A 21366-nucleotide genomic window follows, 5' to 3' on the forward strand; every position below is an offset into this window, starting at 1 on the left:
CCACCATGTGGTTGCTGGGAATTGAACTCAGGACCTCTGGAAGAGCAGTCGGTGCTCTTAACCTCTGAGCCATCTCTCCAGCCCTAACATTTTAATTTTAACTTTTCATTTATTATCTGTTGTATATTGCTCATATCCCCGTGCCCTCCTCTCTCCCCTGCCATTAGTTCTGGTTGTCTCCTTAGACAGTTTGAATTCTACTTTCATGGCATATATCCATATATAATTTTATCTCTCTCTACAAAACCTAGGAACCACTGATGAGAGAAAACGAACATTTTTCTTGCTGATAACTTTCTCACTATGATTATCTCCAGTTGAACCCATTTTCCTGCATTGACAGAACTTTGTTCTTTTTTCGTGGCTGAAAAAATTCCATTGTGTGTGTGTGTGTGTGTGTGTGTGTGTGTGTGTGTGTGTGTGTGTATGTACTACACTTTCCTTATTTATTCCTCTGTTGTTGGACACGGAGGTTGGTTCCACAATTTAGTTATTATCCAGAGTGCTGTCTTTACTTTATCATTTAACAGTTTTTATCACATTTATTTGTGTTGTATGTGTATGTGAGTGCACACATGCCATGGAGTGAGTGTAGAGGTCAGAGGACAACCTACAGGGGTCAGTTCTTTCCCTTCTACCATGTGGGGCCCAGGAATCAAATTCAGGCTGCCAGATTTCAAGGCAAGCAGCTGAACCTACCAAGAAGAAAAAGGAACAATCCCAGTTTTCTGTTGTGTTCTGAGACAGGGTCTAATGTAGCCCAGGTGGGCCTTGAGCTGTATAAGGCCAGAGATGAGCTTGAAGTTCTTATCCTCCAGCTTCCACCTCTGGAGTAGCTGAGATTGAGCCTTTGAGCTCCCACTGCCCTGTTTTAGGCAGTTCTGAGGACTTGAATCCAGGTCCTCCGATATGCTAGGCCTGTTGGAATTTCTAGCCACTCCCCCATCACCGCACAAGCACTGGCGAGACGCTTAGTCGTTTTGGGGGTCTTACAACCTATGCAATCCATGAGCTGCAGCGTGGTCATGTAATGTGCATGCAGTGTGATCACGTAATCCATGCACATGTGTGGCACAGCTACGTAAGCCCATATGCACATGTGTGGGGGAATCCATAAAAAGCGAGTCGCAGACCCCTCCCCTCTCTCTCCCTGGGCCTAAGCACTCCTTTCTGCTCCTTCTCTTAATAAACTCTTAGAGTGGGTTTTGTTGTTTCCTGTGGCTTTTCTCGCGCTTAATGAATAACACAGTGCCGCATAATAACTAACAAGGCCAGCCTTCTAGCCACTGAGCTACATGGGCATTATGTTATTATCTTTGTTGCTGGGATATTTTAAAGCTAGCCATGAGTTTATTTTAGTGGGATCTCTGCCCTTCTGGTCCTAAAACTGGAGGTTGGCAGAGCAATCCAGGCTCCGTGAGCTCAGCCTCCCCTCCTTTCCCTGCTCGGTCTCTATTGCTGCCACACGGTCAGGATCAGGTGCAATGAGCCGTCATCAGCTGGTAACTATTCTGCACATAAGCACTGCTGACTACCTTGATTGCAGACAGCATTTGGCTCTGAGGAAAAGAAGAAAGCTGGAGACGGGAAGCATTCACTGGGAAAGAAAAAGTAAAGGCAATGTGACCCTTTTTGACTCATGAATTCAATTAGTATTCTAGAGCATTCACTGCTCACACAGGTTGCCCCTTCCCACTTGTTCTACAGTTGATTGACAAGGCCGCAGAATGCAGTTCTTTCTGGAAGTTCCCTTAAGTGGTATCGTGCACTTTTCAAAGTTTCTATTACTCATCTCACAAGTTTAGAAAAAGTAAAGTTTAAAAACTCTTCTAGCATGTTTCAGTTGAGTGAGTTCTTTCCATAGTTCTTACATTTTCTTCAAATACTGGACCTGCTGGAAGGTGATGGCCTTCATCTCCCATAGGTGGATAGGACCTGCAATCCAGGGCCTAGCAGGCTTTCCTGAGAGGGTATTGCAAGTAGTCCTCACTGTACCTGACTGGTTGAGCACTATTGTTAAAGATGAACTTCTCGGAGACCATGTTGAAAAACTGACTTTTCCATTATATACATATACATATACATATACATATACATATACATATACATATACATATACATATACATATACATATACATGTAAGAAGGATGGGCCACTACTGTCCCTATGCAACAACTATCCCCACAGGAAAATAGGAGTGTTGCGGGGAACTTCTGGATTGTCGTTTGGGGGTATATGAGTCAAGGGTATATGAGTCAGGAAGGATTGGCCATGATTTCAAAAGGCCTATTTTGTTGTTTTTCTTTTGTTTGTTCATCGATTTGTTGCTTTTTGGGGGGACAAAGTCTCACTCTAATGAAAACTGGCCTTAAACTCACCGTGAAGCCTAGGGTGGCTTTGGGTTTGTGGTAGTCTCAGACTCCACCATACTGGGATTATAGGCATGTGGCACCCCACACAGATGAATAAAAATGCTTATTTAGTTTATAGAAGTAGAACCTAGTGTAGGTGGGTTTTTTCATTGGGACTGCTGGCTCCCCAGTAAGCTCACAGAGACTTAGTAATTAGTTATAACACTTGGCAGATAGCTTAGGCTTATTACTACCTAGCTCTTACAACTTAAATTAACCCATATTTATTAATTTCTGTGCTGCCTCATGGCTCGTTACCTCATCTTCTACATGTCCTGCTTCTCTTGAGTCTGGCTGGTGACTCTTCCTAATTTCTTCCCATTGTTCTCTCAGTCTGGCTCTCCCTCCTAACCTCTTCCTGCCTAGCTATTGGCCATTAGCTCTTTATTAAACCAATGAGAGCAACACAGCTTCACGGTGTGCAATAGGATTATTCCACAGCCACCTAGTGACTTCTGAGGAGCAGAGAGTTAAGAAAAAAGAAAAAGGCTCCAGTGCATGCTCAGAATAGAACACAAAACATCAGTGCTAGATGAGAGCTTCAACACTGTATTTTAAACAACTACAGGCTGTGTACAGCAGCTTGCTCACTTCTATTTCTTATTCTCTTGAGTTAAGAGATTTACAGAGCTATTCTCTTTTGGGATGAAGAGAGTTCTGGAAAGTTTGAGTTAGTCTTCATCACCGTGGCTGCAGGCACACATGAGATCATGCCTGGTTCGATACATGGGTGCTGGGATCTGAACTCAAGATCTTCATGGTTGAGCAGCAAGTGTTCTTAACCATTAAGCCACCTCATAGGATCTCTCTGTTTTCTTTCTTTTTCTTTCATTGAAAATAGATTTTCCCCACACAAAGTATTCCAATTACCGTTTCTCCTCCTTCTATTTCTTCCAGTTCCTCACTATCACCCTTCCCATCTGGATCCACTCCATTTCTGTCTTTCATTAGAAAACAAACAGGCACCTAAGGGATAATAATATAATATAATATAATATAATATAATATAATATAATATAATATAATATAATATAAAATATAGTATAATATAATATAAAAGACAAAACAAAAATAAATCCATCAGAACAGGACAAAACTAACAGGAAAAGAGCCCAAGAAAAGTCACAATAAATAGATATAGAGGCAGAGATCTACTTGTTTGCACATTAAAGAATTCCACTGAAACACAAAATCAGAAGCCATAAGATATACACAAAGGACCTGTATTTTAAAAAAGAGAAAAAAAATAAAAAGATAAAATTTAAATGAGAAAAAGCCCCACATGACATTATGAGACAAGGAACCTCGAAACATGCCGGTGAGTTTGTTTTCTGTTGGCATCTACTGCTGGGCATGCAGCCCACCCTTAAGAGTAGTTTGTTTCCCCAGTGAGATGTCTTCAAAGGGGACATGATTTACCACTCTCAACCTTTCATTCTTAGATCGTAAAGTGAGTCAAAAACCACTCAGTTCTTCCAAGATTGACACCCATGTCATAAGTGTGGAGTAGAAATAGAATGAGATACACTGAGTAAACCTCACTCCTACCTCTTTAAGGGCATAAGGATGGGTAGGATGTGCTAACAATATACAACTGGCCACTCTGTTCAGCTAAATAATCTTCACTGTGCAGAGACACACAGCCTTCCAGGATAACAGGGCTTATAATCCATTCCTCCCCACCAATTTATCACATGAAAACTCTAGGGACTTCATCTTATTGAAAGAAACTAAAAATTCCTTTCTTCCCCTTCCTCCCTTCCCCTCCCATCCTCTCTCTCTATTTCTCATTTCTTTTTTTTTTAAATGGGTGTAGTGGTTTATTCTTTTTTGTTTTTGTTTTGTTTTGTTTTTAATGCCAAATGCCTTTTATTGAAGGAGGGAAGAGGTCTTAAATACAGGCTTACAGCACAATGGGAGAACCCCAGAAGGCAGAAGTTTACTATCGATGTTTTACAATCTTGCATCTAAGCTGTTAACACCCAATATGCAGGATACACAGACAAGAAACTTCCCTTCAGCATTTAGGAGGGTGGAACCCAGCAGGGAATTAGCATAGTGAGGACATCAAGGTCAAGGTCAGCAAGCAAGGCAACAGTTACTCAAAACGGGAGCCAGAGCCCTACAGGTCCCCCATTTTACTAAAAAATGAACTTCTGACTTAGGTTGTGTGGGAAGTCAGCAAATCACCTTACCCGTCATGGAGACACCTGCCCAGGCCACACAGGTGCTTTGTCTTAGGCTGGTGAGCGCCCTCCAGGCATTACCCGTCTCTGAATACTCATTATCATACAGGCTCAATCGTGTGTGAGCTGCAGAGTTAACTGCCTGCAGCTCTTATCTTGAAGGGAATGAAAGATAGTCATTGTGAGTGACCAGGGCCTGGGAACACAGATTTAGGATACCTCAAATTCCATGTTCCAGTGTAGACACAGTTTCACAAATTTGGTAGTTTTATGGAATGACGAAAGCCATACATTAAGGCACATTTAAAATACAAATACGTTGGTGGGTCCATCAGAGAAGCAGGTACAGCAAGATGCTATCTGATGACATTCTTAGCTTTTGGGTTGGTAGAAGCTAGTGGTTTGCTAAGTTAATAGATTGCAAAAGATTTCTATCTGTTAGTCACAAGCTGCTAGTTCAGACACTGACACAGACAAGGAATGGCTGTTTGGGAAGGAAGGCTAGAACTAGCCCAAGATAAGGTCATTAGCCTCTGGGCCTGAAACATTCCAGTCTCTCCACAGTGCTGACATTGTAATCAGTCAATCTCTGTGGACACAGCTTCTTTCAGGAGTTTCTGTTCACAAAGACAAGGAGCAATGAGTGGGAGCTGGCAGAGCAGGAGCCCATCCTGTCCTTCCATATCCTGCTAATGTGGCTTCACAGGTCACTAAACATCTTGTGGCTTCAATTGTATCATAAAACCGGAGGAAGAATTCTAAACCTCATCTGCTAGAGAGGCCAGAGGGTCGTATGAAGTGACTTATGTGAAAATGAACTAAAATGTAAAAACATCTACCTAAATCCTCAGATCTGGAGATGGTCTTTGTAGTGTCTTAACCATCCCCAGGTGATCTGAAATCCAGCCGAAGGGAATGTCTACATGGTGAGCTGACTGCTTCTATTCACCCCGTGCAGGAGCTGATGAACTCTTCCGCTTTGGATAAACTTTTTCTGAGGGCCGAGTAACTACATTTACAAAATCTGGACTTTTTCTTTTCACTACAAATATTCAAATGAAATCATGATACAGTTGTAAACTGTGAGAAGCAGTGTTGGAAAGGCGATGCAAATAGAAGACAAAACAAAACATAAGAAACTAACATTCCAGAAGCGATAGGAAAGGGCTTAAGGCAGTATGTGTAGAGAACAAGACCATCATAAGGCTTGAAATTCATGCACAGGGTCAGACGGCTCTAAACCACAGGTTAGTGGGTGTAACTCAGAGTAGAACAGTTGACTGATGGAATAAAACTGTCTGCAGTTTCCCCTGGCTAAAGACACTTCCTGTCATTGCCTAAATTGCTTTACTTCAAAGTGTTTGTGGGAGCAGAAATGCAAATTAGCTGAGTGTGTTTATTCTGTGCTGGGAAGAAGGGGAGCGGAATGGGTTCAGGAAACCCGGCTGTGTTTAAAAGCCCACAGCTCACAAGGAGATAGGATTTTATGGAGAGTGGCTTCTGGGTACTGCTCACAGACAAGAAAGCTCTAGGAGGGCAGAACCAGAGGCACAGAAAGAGCCAGGACTATCTGAGGCTGCTTTCAATTATAGGTAAGCCACAGCAGTGTGTCGGGGAGCAATCCGGGGCCTCATGTACACTAGGCAAGAACTCTACCAACCCAGCCACATCTACCGTCCGTTTGGTTTCATTCTTCCTACGTTTCTTTCTTTCCTCTTCTTTAAAACAAAAGCAAGCTCTATCTAGTTTTATTAAAGAAAAGCTTTCCTGGTTTATTTTTCACTGGTCTGTTCTGGCAAGCTTCTGATAACGTCAGAACCACTTGAGTCAATGCCAGCCAGGGTGCGTCTGCGGTAGCATTTTCCACATGCGGTGCCCAATTCAATATTATTGCCACCGGAGTGATGGAAGCGAATTTTGGCCAAGAGCATAGTATTCTATTTCCGGTTTCCTCAGAGCTGGGCAGTTGTTGACCAGGATGACCAACCAGTTTTATGCTTCCCTGTCTCTTCAACTTCCGAGTCTGCTAGTACTCAGCGTGTCCTTCCCACTTTTCGTAACAAGGTGGAACCTAGAGTTGGCGACTCCCAAGACCTGTCTTCTTTTCAACTACCATCTTCCTGCCTTAGTTGTGGGACGGGACCCAACCAAGAGCGGCTGCCATGATAACTAGAGAGTGGGAAAACACTGCTGCGTTTCTTCCCTAACTACAAATAGAAGCTCGAATGGCAAGATGTAGCAGAGGCCTGAGCTGTGACTGGACATTCCTGAAGCTTTACTTTGGGAGTGAGAATGAATCTAGTACTTTTTCTATTCATTTTTGTCTCTCTTTGGGAGAAGGTAATAATAACAAGCAAATTTAAAAAAAAATGGATACATTGTCTACTATGATGAGTCTAGTCCTTTAACTAGAGCAAGGCTTTCGGCAAGAATTTCTCTATACTCATTCATTTGGCTTAGCTGTCCTCTTTGGTGATTAGGAAGTAATTTCTGTTTAAGAATTGACTGATGGGCTCGGGCTAGAGCTCAGAGGGAGAGTTCCAGCTTAGCATGTGCAAGCATCTCCAGCACCACAAGAAAAAGGATGGAGTGGTACCCAGATTCCTTATTGATTCCTCAGATGCAAATCTGTTTAAAAACACTTCTTCTGATCGCTTTCCAATCCTCAAGACCCACACTTGATTGCACAGGAAAGGGGAATGTGGTGAGGAGGGGCAAAAGGAATGTTCAAGAAAGAGATTCATTCCCTGAGGTGGGTAGAGCAATGTGGAGAACTGAGTGGAGAATCGGGGGCCTATTTTGCTGACTTTGGCTCACCATGGGTCCGAGATTGTCTCTACATCATGCCTTCATTTCCCCCGCTTCTTCTCCAGGCAAAATGAAGGTGACATTAGTGAACCTATTGTTTATGATGTTGCTGCTGCTGCTAGGCCTGGGGACGGGCCTGGGCCTCGGCCTTCACATGGCTGCTGCAGTCCTGGAGGACAGTGATCAGCCACTGAGTGATTTTTGGCCTGGCAACTCCCGGGACACAGCTGAGACCACGGAAGAGGGAGAAGACACCCGGACCACAGAAGCCCTGGTGCTTGGCTACAGAGAAATGGCACAACCTATCGGGCCAGAAGAAACTGTCCTCAACGAAGACGAAGTTGGAGGAAGTAGGATGCTGAGGGCTGACGCTCTCTTTCAGAGCAAACAAGATCACCTGAGGCTTGACTTGAATGTCAGAGAATGTAACACCTTGATGGCACCCAAGATGAAGGAGCACAATCACAGTTGCATAACCCAATACACATTCATCCACGAGGATCCAAGCGCGGTCAAAGCAGTCTGTGACAGTCCCCCGGTGGCCTGTGGCCTCAAGGGGGGCAAATGTCACAAAAGCTCCCGTCCTTTCGATCTGACATTCTGCAAGTTGTCCAAAGCAGGCCAGGTCACTCCCAACTGCCATTATCTGACTTACATATTTGAAAAGGTCATTGTCACAACCTGCAGTGACACAAAGCCACTGGAGGTTAACTGAGGCAGCTCCTGCCTTTCCCTTCTCTTCACCTCATTGTCTTTCTTCTTTTGCATTTCCTTTTGCTGATGCTTCTGTCTCCCACTCCGGTGCACTGTAGAGAAGATCCTGGGAAGAGAGGATGGAGCACCGCTGATCTTTGTCATCTGAAAATGTAATTATTCTTTGCGTCAGGGGTCATCCAACTGGCATTTTATTCTGGGGGTCAGAAATGGCAAAACGATGCCTAGTTTCTCCTAGACATCTCTCACCTTCAGTCCTTGCCCTACAAAGGCCAAGCTCTAGACCCCCCCCCTCCCCACTTAGCCATGGTCATCAGCCTGATGCCTGGACTGAGAACAACTTGGGAACAGATTAGAAGAGTTCCATACATCCTTGACCCATCTCCTTCCTTGCTACCCACGTGGGGCCTCTGTGGTAATCACCGACTCCTGGGCCCTGCCTGTACAAAGACAATGCACTTCTCTGGCGCAGATGTAATTAAAGTGATTCTATCTAGGACTGTGTCGGGAAAGCCATGTGGTCAGGCTTCTTATCCTGAGCCTGGAAAATTACAGAGATGGTTCAGGAAGAATAAGGGCTTGGGTAAGGACCCCCTCCCCGCTTCAATCCCCTTTCCTCTCTTCCTGTTTTCACAACCTTTCTCTTTGCTCCTCTTTTCTTTGTTTCTTTCTTCTCTCAGACTTTTCTGTCTTCTCCTTTTCTTCTACCTTTTCTTTTTGGGCCCTCATTTCTCCAGATTTTTTTTTTTTTTAGCTACTCAGTAAGCTAATGTGTTATCTGGGCTATACTAGGCAAGCAGATGTTGGTCCCACAGATTGAATCTGGCATAGGGAGTTGGAGGTTAGATGAAGAGAAAGAAAGGAAAGAGAGAGAGAGAGAGAGGGAGGGAGGGAGGAAAATAGATAGATAGATAGATAGATAGATAGATAGATAGATAGATAGATAGATAGAAATGACTGTTCTTGGTTGTCAACTTGACTACATCTGAAGTTATAAAAACTCACTTTCTAGACCAGGCTGGCCTTGAACTCACAGAGACCCACCTGCCTCTGCCTCCTAAGTGCTGGGATTAAAGGCATGTGCCACCACCGCGCAGCCTAGTCTGGGTCTTTTGAGGTGGGAAGATCCACCTTTTGGTACAGCCTATACAAAGCACATGGAAGAAGGATGCTCTCTCCCTGCCTCCTGGCCCTCACTCTTGCTGCCAAGTTCATTACTTCACTGGCATTAGAGACTACTTCGAGATTCCATTGTATGCTGGAGACCAGCTGAGACATCCAGCTTTGTAGATTGAGCAACTGCTGGATTCTTAGACTTTTTGTTGGTAGACAGACATTGTTGGACTAGCTGGACCAGAGCCTGTAAGTCATAGATTTTTGAGATTTGCCGGATCCATACTTTCCCATTATCCTTCCTCTGCTTATTATACTTCAACTAAATGTCAGCTATATTTCCGTTACTGTCATAAAACATCCGAGAACTAACTTAAAAGAAGGAAGCATTCATTTTGGGACCTCTGGAAGAGTAGCCAGTGCTCTTAGCTACTGAGCAATCTCTCCAGGCCCCATAATTTTGCTTTTTGAAAATCCAAAAGGTTCCAAGTTCCAAAAAGCACAGGCCTCAGAAGTTTCAATAAGGAACTGTGTTGCAACATATACATATTATATAATTAGTCTTTGATGAATTTGTTTACATATGACACTAGTTAGGCTGTAAGCATCTCTGTGGGAGCAGCTCTATTATGTTTCTCCCATATTCTTCATCAGTACATTTACAGGTCACTGATAATCTACTTAGTGATTATCCATCCAGTGCCTCCTCAGAGGTTATAATAATTACAGTGAAACATAAACTCATTTAGGAGAAGTGAAAATTTCTGATCCTTGTCAAGTACTGTACTTGTATTTCAAAGGACTGTAAATGGACTCTTTTTTTTTTCTAAGACAAGCAGGAAGAAAACTACCATTGTATGTCATGCACACTCTTACAAGCTGTCCTAGAGTCATTTGGCTTTATTTAATTACATTTAATAGAAAAGTAACAAGCTCGGGGATGCCCACTGTATGCCCACTGGTGACTTTGCTGTTGCTATAACAAAATACCTAGAGTGAGGCATTTATAAAAAAAAAAAAAAACAACCGTTTCTTTAGCTCACAGTTTGGGAGACTGAAAACCCAAGTTTGGATGTGGTATTTGATCTGGACGTGGCATTTCATTTGGGCGTGGCATCTGAGTGAGGTGCCTCCACAGTCTCAGGCTTTTGCGCACTCGGTCTCCAGTTGGTTGGCGCCGCTTGGGGAGGTTCAGGTGGTGCAGCCTGGCTGGAGGAAGTACATCACCGGGGGCGGGCTTTGAGATGAAAAGCCTCATGCCACTTCCGGTGTGCCGTCTCTGTTTCGGTGCTGGTGGTTGAAGACATGAGCTCTCAGCTTCCTGTTCCTGCAGTCATACCTGCTGTGCCTCTTCATCGTGATGGAGTCTTTCCCCTCTGGAACTGTAAACCCCAATAAACTCTTGATTATAAGTTTCTTCTGGTCGTGGGTATTATCGTAGCAACAGAAAGGTGGCTAATGCACTGAGAAACCCCATCAGCTCAGCCTATGGTGAGGGCTCCTTCAGTTGGGTCACAACGGGGCAGGTAGACATCATGGCGCTAAAGGGAGGGATGTAGACCAAGACAAGAAGTTGGAGACTGTGAAGCAGAGAGCTTTGCTCTTTTGTGACAGCCTGCTCTTACGAGAACAAACTTCTCTGTGTGACCAGCACTGACCCTTTCAGAAGCAGTAGCACCAATGACCTCCCTGCCCCTCACCAGGCCTCACCTCTTAAAGGCTCTTCAGCACTGACACCCCGAAGAGCAAGCCCCTACCGCTTGAACACTTCAGGAACAATCCTCACCAAAACACAGTCCCAGCCTCTGTGAGCCAAGACCACCCAATTTACCAGCAGCTGCTCTGCTCCTCAGTGGGGGGTGGGGGGGCTCACTGCACCTCCCTCTCCTGTCTGGTACATCACAGAGTTTGCTTTCCTGTGCTCCTCAAAGGGAAAGATTCAGCTCTAAAGAAAATTTGACGACTTGGATTCTGTAGTGTATGCTTCCTGTGTCAATCAAAAAGCATTTACAAGCCAGCATGATGGTATACACTTGTAATCTCAGGACTAGGGCAGGAAAATCTTGAATTCATGCTAGCCCTGGGATACACATAGAATTTCGGGGCAGGCTGAGCAGCAGAGAAAAACCTGCTTCAAAAAAACCCCTACAGATTATCATCTATCTATCTTTTTATCGCTCCATCTCTATCTATCTATCTATCTATCTATCTATCTATCTATCTATCTATCTATCTATCATCTATCTATCATCTCAAGCACACACACAAAAATAATTTTTCAAAATAATCCTATTATTTACACTTTGAAATTTTTAAAAATAGTGTTTTTCATGCAATATATTTTGGTCATGGTTTCCCTCCCCCATTTCCTCACAGAGCCTCCCCACCCTTCCAACCCTATGCTTTCTTTTTCTCTCTTAAGAAAACTATCTCGGGAGCACATGATGGTGTTCCTAACAACGCAGCTCTGGCTACGAAACCGCCTCACAGACCGCTTTTGGCGAGTTCAGGAGGTGTTGAAACATGCTCAGCATTTTAGAGGAAGGAAGAGTCACTGCTACCAGCTGGCAGTCAGGCTGGTGACCAGAGTCTTCCTTAAGTGTATGCAGGCCGGCAGACTGAAGAAGCGGAACCTGAGGACCCTCTGGAATTACACCTGCCTCCCAGGAACATGGCTTACAGTCCCCAACACTCATTGTCAACTTAATTAAGTGCCAAGTGGAGCTCAACAAGAAAGTACTTGTGGACCTGGCCATCTATGAGCCAAAGACTTTTAAATCTTTGGCAGCTTTGGCTAAGAGGAGGCAGCAGGAAGGATTTGCTCCAGCTTTGGGGGCTGGAAAGGAGCCTGAGGGCATCTTTTCCAGAGTGGTGCAGTACCACTCAAGGCTGCAGAGCTATGGAAATTCTTATAAACAAGATAGTTGCACAAGGATTGTCTATCACCTGTAGGTCTGATTTGTATTTATTTACATTTTAGCAACAGGCTAGAGAGAAAAGGTTTTTACTCAGTGGCACAGCCCAAATCTGCCCTGTAAAGATTGTACAAATAAAGCTTTGGAAGTGTTTAAAAGAAAGAAAGAAAGAAAGGAAGGAAGGAAGGAAGGAAGGAAGGAAGGAAGGAAGGAAGGAAGGAAGGAAGGAAGGAAGAAAACAAACAGGCAAACAAAAAAGACATACAATCAAGAATAAAACAAAATAAACTAGCAAATGAACAAACAAAAAGAAACAAAGACCATGAGAAACACATACACATGCAGATATATACACATACACACAAACAAAACCCATGAAACACAAAATCAGAAACTTTAATATACAAGCAAAAGACATTTAAGTTAAAAAAAAAAAATACCCAAAGCCGGGTGGTGGTGGCGCATGCCTTTAATCCCAGTATTTGGGAGGCAGAGACAGGCAGATCTCAGTGAGTTCAAGGCCAGCTTGGTCTACAAATCGAGTTCTGGGACAGCCAGGAATGTTACACAGAGAAACCCTGTCTCGAAAAACAAAACAAACAAACAAACAAAACACAAAAAAACAAAAAAAAAATCCCAAACAAATCAACATGAGCCTCCCCTCGGCCCCCCCCAAAAGTATCAAAAAATGCCATTAAGTTCATTTTGTGTTGTTCATACACTGGCTTCTTTCTGTGTGTAGTTTGGGCCATGGAGCAGTTTGGGTTTGGGCAGGGTAACCAAGATCTGGAGAGGCCCCCACTAGTTCTAGGACTGCATTCTGGGCATCCACGTCTGTTGCCCTGTTTCCTTGGACCTCTGGAGAATCCCTCTTTTGATGTCCTTTGTAGTAGACAATGGCTACCTTTTTGGCAGCCTTGTGGCCTCTAGTAAGATCACGATTTCTTCTTTGTTTTTGATTTCCTTTGTGACTGAGGGGAGGAGTCCCAGTTCTAGACAGAGGCCCCTGGACATGGGCTGTGAGTATGCAATGATGCCTTAGCCCTTCCCTAAGTGAAGAGCGTGGGTTGATGCCAACAGCTCATCCCTTTGTGCTGAAGTCCCTCGGCCGAGAGACTGGGCCCACCTTGTCCTGTCCAAACGAAACTGTTTGCGTCCGTGTATAGTACCTCTTCCACTTCTCATAGCAGGGCATCTGTTAGGTCAGGTCTTATGGTTTGGACTGCAACAGTCACTTCTGGGCAGTCACGGAGGGGCTCTGTTAGATTATCACCTGGCAGTAGGCTGGCTGGCTTGATGGTTGAAGTTTTACAGAATTAGATACAGGGCTGGTCTAGGAGAAGTGTCTGGGGATGCATTATTTGGGCTTTGGACGTCCACCTCTCTGAGTCCCTCTCAAGGGGCCTTGACAGAGTGTGAGCTGGTTAGGAAGAGTTCCTGGCTCAAGCTCAGATTGTCAGCTTCTTTCACTAGGATGGCTGTAGAAGCAACTGCCAAAAACAGCTGGTGGGAAGAGAAGAGCTGCGGGTATCCCGAATCTTGAGCATCATTTTCAGGTAACAGTTTTGGTTGGAGGAGCTATTCCTCCAGTAGAGGGCAGATCATAAGAATATGAGTTGGGGGCTTAGTACAATTCAAAGAAAGTGGGCTGTGGCCTCCCCCAAAGGATAGGGTGGTCCATAGGCTTTGTAATAAGTATCCCCAAATTAGGGAACAGGAACAGTCTGGCATGACTAAGAAAAAGTGGGTCACAGTATCTGGTCCCAAGTCCACCACCTGAGAGTCATCCAGGGAAAGAGAACAGTCTGTCCAGTTGCCCTTTGGATGGCTGTTCATAGAGACAGGCCTCCTCTGTCAGGACTGAGTGGGCTGTTCCTGGGTCTACCAGGAATTGAACAGACTTGCCCCCTACCTACCTTTAATGTTACTCTGGGTTCCTGGGGGCTCAGTGGGATGGAGGTCTGGCTCTGTCAGTCCTCATCCAAATGAGAACAGGGTGTTTTTTCCCCTCGTTTTTCTTTTTCTTCCAGGGTCATTTTTGTTTACAGTAAGCACACTGGTCCTTCCAGCCTCTGCCTTTCCTTGTATCTCTGGCTCCCCCGTGGGATCTCTCTTAGTGGTCTCCCTGAACACTGTCACTACCGCCTGGATCAATCTTTTGTTTTGTTTTTCTTCTACAGAGTCATGGTTATTGTAAACCTTTGGCACAATCACCAATCATTGGGGCGTATTTATACCCTCAAACCCCTCTACCTTCTGAAGTTTCTTTCTAATGTCTGGGGCCGACTATATAACAAAATCAATGTTGGTTGCTCACTGGTTTTCTGACATGTCTGGGTCTGTGGGTGTGAACACCCAGTAAGCCTCACAGAGGCACTCCAGGAATCCAACTGGCGATTCTTGGGGACCTTGTATAAATAACCTCATTCACCTTAGATAGATTGGTGAGTTTTCTAGCAGCTGCTTTCAATCCGTCTAACAAGGGCTTGTGGAAACTGTTTAGAGCCTTCTTACCTTGGTTGGTGTTGGGGTCCCAGTCAGAGGAAAACCTTCTCTGTTTGGAATGCATAGTCCTCAAGTGATCCTTTACTCAGGGGCATCTTTTCTCTTTTCTTTCTTTCTTTTCCTTTTCCTGTTTTTTTTTTTTTTTTTTTTTTTTTTGAGACAGGATTTCTCTGTGTAGTCCTGGCCATCCTTGAACTCGTTCTGCATATCAGACTGGCCTCAAATTCAGAGATTCCCCTGCCTTTGCCTCTTGATTTCTGGGATTAAAGGTATTTACTACCACCTCCTGGCTGGAGAGCCGCTTTTCTAGTCTCAAACCAGATCTTGTCCCAATCCTGGGTCATGAAGAGGGTGTCCAGGAGCTATAGACTTTCATTCCAGGTGGGTGATGGGTGTAAAAGACAGTCTCAGGGAGACTAATGAGAGCCTGAGGTTTTTCAGAGAACGGTGGATTTCGAGTTTTCCAATTATACAGGTCATTGGTTAAAAAGAAGACATGAACCATGCCTGGGGTAGAGAAGGAATTTTCAGGTCTTGGGCCTGCTGGGTGCACCTCCCTTAGAGAGAGGATGGGGCTTCCTCCACCCAGCCAGAGCCACTATAGCATGTAGAGGGAAGAGGGGCCATGAGGTGGAAGAGACTACCTCTTCCCCCTGAGCACAGCCAAGGGAAGTATTTCCCTCTCAGTGGTCATGGCCAGAGTCTATGCTGAGACACAGGCAGTGAGAAAGTCAACATCCTCTGTGGGGCTGAGAGAACAGACAGAGGCTTGGCTTTCTCCGACCAAACCAAGAGGATTTGGGTCTCCAATGAGAGGGCAAAGGTCTTAAGCCAGGAGTGTGGGTCTTGTACCAGAGAAAGCCACCGATCAATATAGGGAAATTGATTGGGGTGGCCGGAGTCTCCAGTCACCATTTTCCAGATGGCTTGAACAGTTTGAGGGTCCAGAGGTACTTCACTGGTCCACCTGACTCCAAAAGAGAGTCACAGAAGGTTTCTGGGTGAGAAAACAACATATCCATCCTTGTCCACAAAACCCTCTGTCAAAGTTAGGGTTCTATTGCTGTGAAAAGACAGCGTGACCATGGCAACTCTAATACAGGAAAACATTCAACTGGGGCTAGCTGGCTCACAGTTTGGAGGTGTAGTCCATTATTGTCAGGGTGGGAAGCTTGGCTGCATGCAGTCAGACATGATGCTGGAAGAGGTAGCTGGGAGGTCTACATCTGGATCTGCAGGAAGCAGGAAGAGAGACACTGAGCCTGACACTGAGTGACCTTTGAAACCTCAAAGCCCACTCCCTGTGACATACTTTCTCCAACAAGGTCACACCTGTTCCAACAAGGCCACACCTCCAATAATGTCACTCTCTATGGATCTATTTTCATTCAAACCACCACACCCTCTTTGAAGTGTTTTAATATGCACTTCAACAGAGTTGTCTTAGTTAGGGTTTCTATTGCTGTGAAGAGACACCATGACCATAGCAACTTTTATTTATTTATTTATCTATTTATTTATTTATTTTTTAGGGATGTATTTGTTTGTTTGTTTATTATACAGTATATAATCTGGCTGCATATACTCCTGCATGCCTGAAGAGGGCACCAGATCTCATTACAGATGGTTGTGAGCCACCATGTGGTTGGTGGGAATTGAACTCAGGATCTCTGGAAGAGCAGCCAGTGCTCTTAATCTTTGAGCCATCTCTCCAGCCCCCAGGCCCCCCTCATTCCCCACCCTCCACCCCCACCCCTGCCACACACACACAGCACCTTTTCTAAAGGAAAACATTTAACTCGGGTGGCTTACAGTTTCAGAGGTTTAGTCCATTATTGTCATTGTCGGGGAGCATGGCGGCATGCAGGCAGACATGGTGCTGGAGAAGGAACACAGAGTTCTACAACTTGGTCCATAGACAACAGGAAGTGAACTGTGTCCTATACTGAGCACAGCTTGAGCAAAGGAGACCTCAAAACCCACTCCCACAGTGACACACTTCCTCCAAGAACACCACACCTACTCCAAGAAAGCAGCATCTCCTAATAGTGACGCTCCCTCTGAGGGCCATTTTCTTTCAAACCACAAGGATCTTGGGACCGATCACTCCCCTTATATCTGTTTCTTCACCTGGCAGAACCAACAGAAGCACAGAGATAAGCAGACAGTAATGACAACCAGCAGTGCTCACCACGTGGACTTGAGCCAGGGCTCATGTGACACCTCACAGGGATCTCAGACACCAGCATTAGGGCTGCAGCCAGTCTTTCCTAAGTGTCCTATTCAGAAGGGGGCATAAACAGACCTGTCCTTGGAGGTGACAGTCCCATTTGCTGAAGGTCAGACTCTGTTCTTTTTCTGCCTTCTATCTCTTTATGTTTTCTCAGAGATCCACCGCCACTGCCACCACCTCCTTTTTTTTTTTTTTTTCTGAGACAGGGTTTCTCTGTGTAGCTTTGTGCCTTTCCTGGAACTCACTTGGTAGCCCAGGCTGGCCTTGAACTCACAGAGATCCACCTGCCTCTGCCTCCCGAGTGCTAGGATTAAAGGCGTGCGCCACCACCACCGCCCGGCCACCACCACCTTCTAACTACCGTTCAATCCCCAAAGCCAGCCCTCGTTCCTCCGCAGCTTTAGAAATGGTGTCTTTTCTATGTATTGACTTATCTGCTGACTTTGAATCAGAACAGACAGACAGACAAACTTGCTGTCCCCCCTCACTTCCCTTGCCCTGATTCAGCTCGCCTTTCTTGGCTTTCTAATTTAGTAATATATGAACGTTTTAGGATGTCTTTGCCGTCCGTGTGTTTCTTTGTTTTAGTTCCCTGATGCCCTTTCTGCCCCATCCCTTCCCCAGGGACTGGTTCTCCAAAAGAAGGAGCCACCAAAGGAAGGAAAGGGAGACCCAAGGCAGGCAGGGATGGAGAGGAGAGAGTCGTGCAGACCCAGGCTCACTTTCTCCACCCATACTGGCCCTTCCATCACTTCCTTGGGGATTCTGGAGTCCACATTGCACTGTACAAACTGGGATAAAGATTCCTGCCTACAGCCTCCCTGGATGGCTAAAGCAAGATTTAAAACTTCCCTTTCCAACAAGAAACAAGCTACGATTCCTGGAGATCCAGGCAGGCAGAGAGAGGCCAGCAGAAGCAGTTGGGGAGGAACCCCAGGAGGTGACACTCCCCAGAAAGCCCAAGAATGCATTGTTAGTGCTTATTGAAACTCTCTTATGAGTTCCTGTTTATAAAGTGATCCTTATCATTCCTTCCTACAATTTTACAACCCATGTAATAGGCCTGGCAGAAGAAACACTTCTGTCCCACTTAATCTATCAGACTGTTGAAACAATAGACTCCAAAGAAATGGGTACTTCCCCCAGGAATCTCAAGCAGGAGAAGGAAAAGGTCCTAGCCAGAGGTGTGGCTTATCTTCCCAGGAAAGAGAAGTCAGGCAGTTGGGACAGCTTGTCAGACCACCTTACAGGATGAGACCGAGGACCATGCTTGGACCGCTTATCTTGTTTGTTTCTTTTGTTTTTCAAGATAAGGTTTCTCTGTGTAGCCCTGGCCTCTCAAACTCAGAGACCGACCAGCCTCTGCCTCCTGAGCGCTGGCGTTAGAGGTGTGCACCAGGGACTGCTTATCTTCATCTCTTATTTAGACTTCAAGCTTTGTTTCAGGACCTAAGAGGGATGGGAGATTTCACGGGATCTCTTTGTCCCTCATCCCATGAATACATCTCCTTTTTCTACTTTCCACGATTACTGTGACTCCTGATTGAGGACAGGAGGCTGAATCTGGCTGGGGGCACGGGCCGTGACTCCAACAATTGAAAACGAAGCCATATTATGTATTTCTTGCAGTTTATTATTGACTTTCAATTTTCCTTCCACTTCTACCTCCTTCTCCTCCTCCATGGTAATCCTCAAATCCACGGATACTCTTAATTAGAGTTTTCCTCACAAGTCCACAGACAAGTGGAGAGGGAAAGAAGCCATGTCTAAGTAATAAAGATGGCGGACTTCTAAGATGACTGCCTCCTTCCTCACTCTCCTGACCTGAGACAAAAGCCTGGCAGCTTAAAACAAAGGCCTTTCAGACATTTTCTCCAGCTAGTCAGGGTCCCTGCTGATGGACTGGCTCACCAAGTTCGAAGCCAGATTGGAAGAGGCTTACACAACACCAGTCAGCCACCCTGTCTGTTTTCAAACTGAGTACCCATTAATTAAGGGGAATCCATCAAAGACTTAAAGTCTCCCCCAACACACACACACACACACCAGCCCTCTAGGAGAGGGTGGATTTTTAGGGTTCAGCTTTCCTCCATCTGCTTTGCACAGGCCCCCCACACCCCCAGTGCATTTCTTACCCCTAATAAAAGCCATCCCTATTACTGGCTCACCATCTGCTGTGCTTGACGTCCACCCTCCGTCCACTGCCCGTGGCTCTGTTTCCTACCTTTTAATTCTTTAACTGGCAGAGAAAATGGAGCAGATCGAGACCCCTAGACAGCAATCATTTCACCGGCGGTTTCTTCCCTGTGGCCTCTGCCAGAGGTCTGTTCGGAGTGGTTACTCTGTCTTCAGTGTTTTTGGTATTCTCTTTCTCACTCCACCCGCCCCCGCCGCTTCAAAAGCACATCCTCAAGTAAGTGTGTGAGAATGTGTGCTTAAGAGGAGCATTCTGTAAGCTCTGGCACGGCTGAACGTGTGTATTGCACACTGAACAGTAGTTATTCTGTTCGACTCGAGGAATAGTTTATCTGGTGATGCTATTACAGACTGGTTTTGAGTTTCTGCCACAGAGCCATGAAAACACATTGCTTTAAAGTCATTGTCAGCCGGCTGTCTGTGATCTGTTGACAGGTGTTGTAAGTAGGGTTTTCGTTCGTCTTGGAAAATTTTCTGATAGTCTTTAGCCTGTTCTCAGTCTTCGGCTTCATGGGCTTAGGTGGTACAGTTCATAGGTCATGGTATCTGGCTCTGGGAGCAGAGAGATTTTAATTTGGAAACTCACATGTTCAGGTATGGAGGAGGCCAGTGAGATGGCTGAGTGGATGAAAGTACTTACTATTCAGGCCTCCTGAGCAGCTGAGTTCAGTGGAATCCATGGTGGAGCAAGAAAACTGACTCAAATGGTGACCCCCAAAGATGACGCTGTCATCCGACTTCCAGATACACACCATGGCACATGTGTGTACACATAGCACACACAATAATAATTATACAGATTTTTAAATATCATGTCTGGGTGTGCATGTGGAGCTTAGAGGATAACTTGTGTGAGTCAGGTGGAGTCAGGGGCTCAGGCTTGTAGGAAGCATTTGTCTGTTCTCTCTCTGGAGCGCTATAAAAATGGGTTGCACAGGTTCCTTTTTATGTCTTTTTCCTACACTCTGGAACTAATCTTTTAAGTCTACCCTAGACCCTAATAGTAATTATTCCTTCCTCAACATTTATTTTCCAAGTATTAATTAATTTATTTTGAGATTGTTTTATTAGGCAAAGACAAAATTACCCCACTATGTTTTAGTCCCGTTCTATGGTCAGAGTATTTCACAACTAGTACTTAACTCATCAAGGGTTCGGGACTTCATCGGGTAATTCTTGATCCCTGAAGTCTAGGCATTCATAATCAAATCCTGGGTAATTAACTTCTCTGGAGCTCAGCAGTGATCCACTAACTGCCATTGACACCGGCCTTGGGCTCAACAATGCAGAGATCACCACTGACATAAATCTGTAACTCAACAATAATGCAGAGGTCACCCCTGATACAGGTCTGGGACCCAACAGTCATACAGAGGTCACCACTGATACAGGTCTGGGGCCCAACAGTCATGCAGAGGTCACCATTGATACAGGTCTGGGAACAAACCATCATACAGTGGTCTAGAGAACACATATGGAGGGCCTGTCCTCTTACGGGGCGTTATTTTGGGTAATTACTGGAAAACAGTGGCTGTAGCTGAAAACTGTGTATTGTTTTTAAAATGTTCCCCCTTTGGATGTATGAAACAATAGCTTTCCAAGTAACACAAAATACTTGAATAAAATGTTATTGACTATTTGATTCTAGTTGCCATGGCATCTCGTTTATTTATTACCTTGTAGTGCTGGGGAATCAAAAACACTCTACCGAGCTTGACCCTAGTTTTCATGTATACGTGTGTATGTTCTCTCTCTCTCTCTCTCTCTCTCTCTCTCTCTCTCTCTCTCTCTCTCTCTCTCTCTCTCTCCCTCCCTCCCCCTCCCTCCCCCCTCTCATTCTTTGAGACAGGATATCATTATACAGCCCCAACACACCTAGAACTCACCTTGGAGCCCAGGGTGGCATACAAACATGTAGAGTGATTCTCCTGCCTTTGCCTCCAGAATTCTGGGACTACAAACCTGTGTGTCACCATGCCTGGCTCACTTCATATTTTGTAAATGCTATCTTCAAAAAATTATGTAGGCGATTCAGTAGGTGAATGATATAAGTTTTGCAGAGAAACACACAGCTAGTTATCTTTTATTCTTCTCTCCTCCTCCCTTCCCAGAATCTTGGTAGAATGACAAGATGGGCCAGCATATCCAGCCTAAAATTTTTTTAAGTACAAATAATTGGTGTCGCTAAATGACCTAGATGCATGCATATACATTTTGAAGCCTAAGATATTATTATGTGCGGAACTGGTAGCTCCAGCGCTTCCTCTCGCTTCCTTGATCAGGG

General features: G+C 44.9%; 1 protein-coding gene, 1 long non-coding RNA gene and 1 pseudogene across 2 annotated transcripts; 2 read left to right on the plus strand and 1 right to left on the minus strand.

Moving 5' to 3' along the window:
* Positions 1 to 2633: 2633 nt before the first annotated feature.
* Positions 2634 to 10400, minus strand: LOC121832276 (uncharacterized). The gene is made up of 3 exons (XR_013042367.1): positions 10277 to 10400; positions 4608 to 8264; positions 2634 to 3378 (listed from the first exon to the last, which is right to left on the minus strand). It is a non-coding gene; the product is annotated as an uncharacterized LOC121832276 (long non-coding RNA).
* Positions 6009 to 10649, plus strand: Rnase10 (ribonuclease A family member 10 (inactive)). The gene is made up of 2 exons (XM_076544912.1): positions 6009 to 6190; positions 7472 to 10649. The coding sequence occupies exons 1-2, from the start codon at positions 6085 to 6087 to the stop codon at positions 8119 to 8121; spliced, it is 756 nt and encodes a 251-aa protein (XP_076401027.1). The 5' UTR covers positions 6009 to 6084; the 3' UTR covers positions 8122 to 10649.
* A 1028-nt stretch (positions 10650 to 11677) lies between these two features.
* Positions 11678 to 12185, plus strand: LOC102927593 (large ribosomal subunit protein bL20m pseudogene; annotated as a pseudogene).
* Positions 12186 to 21366: the final 9181 nt, after the last annotated feature.

Source organism: Peromyscus maniculatus, chromosome 9, assembly GCF_049852395.1.
Source record: "Peromyscus maniculatus bairdii isolate BWxNUB_F1_BW_parent chromosome 9, HU_Pman_BW_mat_3.1, whole genome shotgun sequence".
NCBI classification, from domain to species: domain Eukaryota; kingdom Metazoa; phylum Chordata; class Mammalia; order Rodentia; family Cricetidae; genus Peromyscus; species Peromyscus maniculatus.